This window comes from Scyliorhinus canicula, unplaced genomic scaffold (assembly GCF_902713615.1).
Source record: "Scyliorhinus canicula unplaced genomic scaffold, sScyCan1.1, whole genome shotgun sequence".
In the NCBI taxonomy this organism is placed as follows: domain Eukaryota; kingdom Metazoa; phylum Chordata; class Chondrichthyes; order Carcharhiniformes; family Scyliorhinidae; genus Scyliorhinus; species Scyliorhinus canicula.
Window position 1 is genome coordinate 22,817 of NW_024055910.1, and position 7,072 is coordinate 29,888.

The 7,072-nt window shown below is 50.4% G+C and overlaps 1 protein-coding gene across 1 annotated transcript in view; it reads left to right on the forward strand.

Annotated features, from left to right (window-relative positions):
• Positions 1–7,072, forward strand: part of LOC119961323 (tonsoku-like protein) — a 32,266-nt gene that overhangs the window by 22,810 nt on the left and 2,384 nt on the right. The window contains exon 7 of the mRNA XM_038788717.1: positions 1,040–1,211. Coding sequence (XP_038644645.1) covers positions 1,040–1,211 — 172 coding nt within the window. The remainder of the gene's footprint in view (positions 1–1,039; positions 1,212–7,072) is intronic.

Consider the following 7,072-nt stretch of genomic DNA (forward strand, 5'->3'; position numbering starts at 1 on the left):
AAATGAAATGAAATTTGCTTATTGTCACGAGTAGGCTTCAAATGAGATTACTGTGAAAAGCCCCTAGTCGCCACATTCCGGCACCTGTTCGGGGAGGCTGGTACAGGAATTGAACCGTGCTGCTGGCCTGCCTTGGTCCGCTATCAAAGCCAGCGATTTCACCACCATCTGGACCCTTTTGTGTATCTCCCCTCTCACCTTAAACCTCTGCCCTCTAGCTCTAGACTCGTCTACCTTTGGGGAAAGATGTTGACTATCTACCTTATCGATGCCCCTCATTATTTTACAGACCTCTATAAGATCTATAAGGGTGACCAGAACTGAACACAATATTCCGTGTGGTCTTATCAAATCTTGTACAACTTCAACAAGACGGGGGTTGGTTTAGCTCACTGGGCTAAATGGCTGGCTTTGAAAGCAGGCCAGCAGCACGGTTCGATTCCCGTACCAGCCTCCCCGGACAGGCGCCGGAATGTGGCAACTAGGGGCTTTTCACAGTAACTTCATTGAAGCCGACTCGTGACAATAAGCGATTTTCATTTCTTTTTATTTCATTTCAACTCCTGTATTCAATATTCTGACCAATAAAACCTAGCATGCTGAATGCCTTCTTCACCACCCTGTCCACCTGCCACTCCACCTTCAAGGAGCTATGAACATGTCCCCTTAGATCTTTGTTCTGTAACTCTCCCCCAACTCCCATTAACTGAGTCGGTCCGGCCCTGATTTGATCGACCAAAAGGCATCACCTCACATTTATCCAAATTAAACTCCATCTGCCATTCATCGGCCCACTGGCCCAATTGGTCTTCGTGATGACGTTCTCAGCACCCCCCAGCACTTCAGTAATGTTCCCTCAATTCTCCTCTCGCAATCCCTCAGCCTTCCCACGGTCACCCTTGTTTAAAGGTATTAATCTGCACAGATAGGGGGGGGGGGTTCACTTTCCTGGACAAGCAGCTTTCAATGGATGTATCTGGTGAGGGGGGAAATGTCTTGAATATTTTCTGTGGTGTTACTCAAAGTTTCTTTATTTCAGAGTCTGGAGGAGTTGAACCTCAGCCTCAATCCTTTGGGAGACGGCAGCTCTCAGCTCATAGCCTCACTGATCAGATCCTGCCCTCGACTGAGCACGCTCAAACTCCAGGCCTGCGGCCTCACGGCCAAGTTCCTGCAGCATTCCCGCCTCCTGTTGAGCGAGGCCATGAAAGGTAAGAGCCTGGACCATTTAGTTAAAGTCAATAACAATAATCTTTATTGAAATGAAAGAAAAAAAATGAAAATCGCTTATTGTCACGAGTAGGCTTCAAATGAAGTTACTGTGAAAAGCCCCCAGTCGCCACATTCCGGCGCCTGTTCGGGGAGGCTGGTACGGGAATCGAACCGTGCTGCTGGCCTGCTTTCAAAGCCAGCGATTTAGCCCTGTGCTAAACAGCCCCTCACAAGTCGGCTTACATTAACACTGCAATGAAAGGGCAGCACGGTGGCGCAGTGGGTTAGCCCTGTTGCCTCACGGCGCTGAGGTCCCAGGTTCGATCCCGGCTCTGGGTCACTGTCCGTGTGGAGTTTGCACATTCTCCCCGTGTCTGTGTGGGTTTCGCCCCCACAACCCAAAGTTGTGCAGGGTAGGTGGATTGGCCACACTAAATTGCCCCTTAATTGGAAAACAAATGAATTGGGTACTCTAAATTAAAAAAAAAACACTGCAATGAAGTTACTGTGAAAAGCCCCTAGTCGCCACATTCCGGTGCCTGTTCGGGTACACGGAGGGAGAATTCACAATGTCCAATATACCTAACAGCACATCTTTCGGGACTTGTGGGTGGAAACCGGAGCACCCGGAGGAAGCCCACGCAGACACGAGGGGAACGTCCAGACTCCACACAGACAGTGACCCAAGCCGGGAATCGAAATCGGGACCTTGGAGCTGTGAAACAGTAGTGCTAACCACTGTGCTACCGTGCTGCCAGCAGATGGAATCGGTCTGCCAACGGATAGGAAGGCGAGGGAAATGTGTCCAAATGTTATTGGTTGACTTGTCACCAAGCTGATCGAGATGGTAATGGATTGGCCAGGGTTGTTACTCACTTAGCATTCGCTGTGGCTGCTCCGCAAGGGTTAACATATTGTGTGTATGTCAGTCTGGTGTGTGAGTGTGTGTATATCAGTCTGGTCTGTGTGTGTGTGTCTCTGTGTCATTGTGGTGTGTGTGTGTGTCATTGTGGTGCGTGTGTGTCATTGTGGTGCGTGTGTGTGTCATTGTGGTGTGTGTGTGTCATTGTGGTGTGTGTGTGTCATTGTGGTGTGTGTGTGTGCGTCATTGTGGTGTGTGTGTGTCATTGTGGTGTGTGTGTGTGTCATTGTGGTGTGTGTGTGTGTCATTGTGGTGTGTGTGTGTCATTGTGGTGTGTGTGTGTCATTGTGGTGTGTGCGCGTCATTGTGGTGTGTGTGTGCGCGTCATTGTGGTGTGTGTGTGCGCGTCATTGTGGTGTGTGTGTGCGTGTCATTGTGGTGTGTGTGTGCGTCATTGTGGTGTGTGTGTGTGTGCGTGTCATTGTGGTGTGTGTGTGCGTCATTGTGGTGTGTGCCTGTGTGTGTGTGTGTGTGTGGGTCATTGTGGTATGTGTCTGTGTGTGCGTGTGTGTCATTGTGGTATGTGTCTGTGTGTGTGCGTGTGTGTCATTGTGGTATGTGTCTGTGTGTGCACGTGCGTGTGTGTCATTGTGGTGTGTGCGTGTGTGTGTGTCATTGTGGTGTGTGTCTGTGTGTGCGCGTGCGTGTGTGTCATTGTGGTGTGTGTGTGTCATTGTGGTATGTGTCTGTGTGTGCGTGCGTGTGTTATTGTGTGTCTCATTGTGGTATGTGTCTGTGTGTGTGCGTGTGTGTCATTGTGGTGTGTGCGTGTGTGTGTGCGCGTGCGTGTGTGTCATTGTGGTGTGTGTGTGTGTCATTGTGGTATGTGTCTGTGTGCGTGTCGTGTGCGTGTGTGTCATTGTGGTGTGTGTGTGACATTGTGGTGTGTGTGTATCATTGTGGTGTGTGTGTGTCATTGTGGTGTGTGTGTGTCATTGTGGTGTGTGTGTGTCATTGTGGTGTGTGTGTGCGTCATTGTGGTGTGTGTGTGTCATTGTGGTGTGTGTGTGTGTCAGTGTGGTGTGTGTGTGTGTCATTGTGGTGTGTGTGTGTGTCATTGTGGTGTGTGCGCGTCATTGTGGTGTGTGTGCGCGTCATTGTGGTGTGTGTGCGCGTCATTGTGGTGTGTGTGCGCGTCATTGTGGTGTGTGTGTGCGCGTCATTGTGGTGTGTGTGTGCGCGTCATTGTGGTGTGTGTGTGTGTGTCATTGTGGTGTGTGTGTGCGTCATTGTGGTGTGTGTGTGTGTGCGTGTCATTGTGGTGTGTGTGTGCGTCATTGTGGTGTGTGCCTGTGTGTGTGTGTGTGTGTGTGGGTCATTGTGGTATGTGTCTGTGTGTGCGTGTGTGTCATTGTGGTATGTGTCTGTGTGTGTGCGTGTGTGTCATTGTGGTGTGTGTGCACGTGCGTGTGTGTCATTGTGGTGTGTGCGTGTGTGTGTGTCATTGTGGTGTGTGTCTGTGTGTGCGCGTGCGTGTGTGTCATTGTGGTGTGTGTGTGTCATTGTGGTATGTGTCTGTGTGTGCGTGCGTGTGTTATTGTGTGTCTCATTGTGGTATGTGTCTGTGTGTGTGCGTGTGTGTCATTGTGGTGTGTGCGTGTGTGTGTGCGCGTGCGTGTGTGTCATTGTGGTGTGTGTGTGTGTCATTGTGGTATGTGTCTGTGTGCGTGTCGTGTGCGTGTGTGTCATTGTGGTGTGTGTGTGACATTGTGGTGTGTGTGTATCATTGTGGTGTGTGTGTCATTGTGGTGTGTGTGTATCATTGTGGTGTGTGTATCATTGTGGTGTGTGTGTCATTGTGGTGTGTGTGTGTCATTGTGGTGTGTGTGTGTCATTGTGGTGTGTGTGTGTCATTGTGGTGTGTGTGTGTCATTGTGGTGTGTGTGTGTGCGTCATTGTGGTGTGTGTGTGCGTCATTGTGGTGTGTGTGTGCGTCATTGTGGTGTGTGTGCGTCATTGTGGTGTGTGTGTGCGTCATTGTGGTGTGCGTGTGCGTCATTGTGGTGTGTGTGTGCGTCATTGTGGTGTGTGTGTGCGTCATTGTGGTGTGTGTGCGTCATTGTGGTGTGTGTGTGTGCGTCATTGTGGTGTGTGTGCGTCATTGTGTGTGTGTGTGTGTCATTGTGGTGTGTGTGTGTGTCATTGTGGTGTGTGTGTGTGTGTCATTGTGGTGTGTGTGTGTGCGTCATTGTGGTGTGTGTGTGTGCGTCATTGTGTGTGTGTGTGTGCGTCATTGTGGTGTGTGTGTGCGTCGTTGTGGTGTGTGTGTGTGCGTCGTTGTGGTGTGTGTGTGCGTCGTTGTGTGTGAGTGTCATTGTGGTGTGTGTGTGTCATTGTGGTGTGTGTGTGTCATTGTGGTGTGTGTGTGCGTCATTGTGGTGTGTGTGTGCGTCATTGTGGTGTGTGTGTGCGTCATTGTGGTGTGTGTGTGCGTCATTGTGGTGTGTGTGTGCGTCATTGTGGTGTGTGTGTGCGTCATTGTGGTGTGTGTGTGCGTCATTGTGGTGTGGTGTGCGTCATTGTGGTGTGTGTGTGCGTCATTGTGGTGTGTGTGTGCGTCATTGTGGTGTGTGTGTGCGTCATTGTGGTGTGTGTGTGCGTCATTGTGGTGTGTGTGTGCGTCATTGTGGTGTGTGTGTGCGTCATTGTGGTGTGTGTGTGCGTCATTGTGGTGTGTGTGTGCGTCATTGTGGTGTGTGTGCGCGTCATTGTGGTGTGTGTATGTGCGCGTGCGTGTCATTGTGTGTCTGTGTGCGTGCGAGTGTGTCATTGTGGTGTGTCTGTGTGTGTGCGCGTGCGTGTGTGTCATTGTGGTGTGTGCGTGTGTGTGTGCACGTGCGTGTGTGTCATTGTGGTGTGTGCGTGTGTGTGTGTCATTGTGGTGTGTGTCTGTGTGTGCGCGTGCGTGTGTGTCATTGTGGTGTGTGTGTGTCATTGTGGTATGTGTCTGTGTGTGCGTGTGTGTGTGTCATTGTGATATGTGTCTGTGTGCGTGTCGTGTGTGCGTGTGTGTCATTGTGGTGTGTGTGTGACATTGTGGTGTGTGTGTATCATTGTGGTGTGTGTATCATTGTGGTGTGTGTGTCATTGTGTGTGTGTGTCATTGTGGTGTGTGTGTGTCATTGTGGTGTGTGTGTGTCATTGTGGTGTGTGTGTGTCATTGTGGTGTGTGTGTGTCATTGTGGTGTGTGTGTGTCATTGTGGTGTGTGTGTGCGTCATTGTGGTGTGTGTGTGTCATTGTGGTGTGTGTGTGCGTCATTGTGGTGTGTGTGTGCGTCATTGTGGTGTGTGTGCGTCATTGTGGTGTGTGTGTGCGTCATTGTGGTGTGTGCGTCATTGTGGTGTGTGCGTGCGTCATTGTGGTGTGTGTGTGCGTCATTGTGGTGTGTGTGTGCGTCATTGTGGTGTGTGTGTGCGTCATTGTGGTGTGTGTGTGCGTCATTGTGGTGTGTGTGTGTGCGTCATTGTGGTGTGTGTGTGTGCGTCATTGTGGTGTGTGTGTGTGTGTCATTGTGTGTGTGCGTCATTGTGGTGTGTGTGCGTCATTGTGGTGTGTGTGTGCGTCGTGTGTGTGTGTGTGTCATTGTGGTGTGTGTGTGTCATTGTGGTGTGTGTGTGCGTCATTGTGGTGTGTGTGTGCGTCATTGTGGTGTGTGTGTGCGTCATTGTGGTGTGTGTGCGCGTCATTGTGGTGTGTGTGCACGTCATTGTGGTGTGTGTGCGCATCATTGTGGTGTGTGTGTGTCATTGTGGTGTGTGTATGTGCGCGTGCGTGTGTGTCATTGTGTGTGTGTGTGTCATTGTGGTATGTGTCTGTGTGCGTGTGTGTCATTGTGTGTGTGTGTCATTGTGTGTCTGTGTGTGCGTGCGAGTGTGTCATTGTGGTGTGTCTGTGTGTGCGCGCGTGCGTGTGTGTCATTGTGGTGTGTGTGTCATTGTGGTGTGTGTGTCATTGTGGTGTGTGTGTCATTGTGGTGTGTGTGTCATTGTGGTGTATGTGTCATTGTGGTGTGTGTGTCATTGTGGTGTGTGTGTCATTGTGGTGTGTGTGTGTCAATGTGTGTGTGTGTCATTGTGGTATGTGTCTGTGTGCGTGTGTGTCATTGTGTGTATCATTGTGGTATGTGTGTGTGTGTGTGCGTGTGTCATTGTGGTGTGTGCGCGTGTGCGTGTCATTGTGGTATGTGTCTGTGTGTGTGTGTGTGCGCGTGCGTGTGTGTCATTGTGGTGTGTGCGTGTCATTGTGGTATGTGTCTGTGTGTGTGTGCGTGTGTCATTGTGGTGTGTGTGTGTGTGTGTGTCATTGTGGTGTGTGTGTGTGTGCGTGCGTGTCATTGTGTGTGTGTGCGTGAGTGCGTGTCATTGTGTGTGCGTGTGTCATTGTGGTGTGTCTGTGTGTGCGTGTGTGTCATTGTGGTATGTGTCTGTGTGCGTGCGTGTCATTGTGTGCGTGAGTGCGTGTCATTGTGTGCGTGAGTGTGTGTCATTGTGTGTGTGTGTGTGTGTGTGCGTGTCATTGTGTGTGTGCGTGTATGTCATTGTGGTGTGTGTGTGCGTGTATGTCATTGTGGTGTGTGTCATTGTGGTGTGTGTGTCATTGTGGTGTGTGTGTCATTGTGGTGTGTGTGTCATTGTGGTGTGTGTGTCATTGTGGTGTGTGTGTCATTGTGGTGTGTGTGTCATTGTGGTGTGTGTGTCATTGTGGGTGTGTGTGTGTGCGTGCGTGTCATTGTGTGTGTGCGTGTGTGTCATTGTGGTGTGTGTGTGTGTGTGTCATTGTGGTGTGTGTGTGTGTGGCATTGTGGTGTGTGTGTGTGTGTCATTGTGGTGTGTGTGTCATTGTGGTGTGTGTGTCATTGTGGTGTGTGTGTCATTGTGGTGTGTGTGTCATTGTGGTGCGTGGGTCATTGTGTGTGTGTGCGTGTCATTGTGGTATG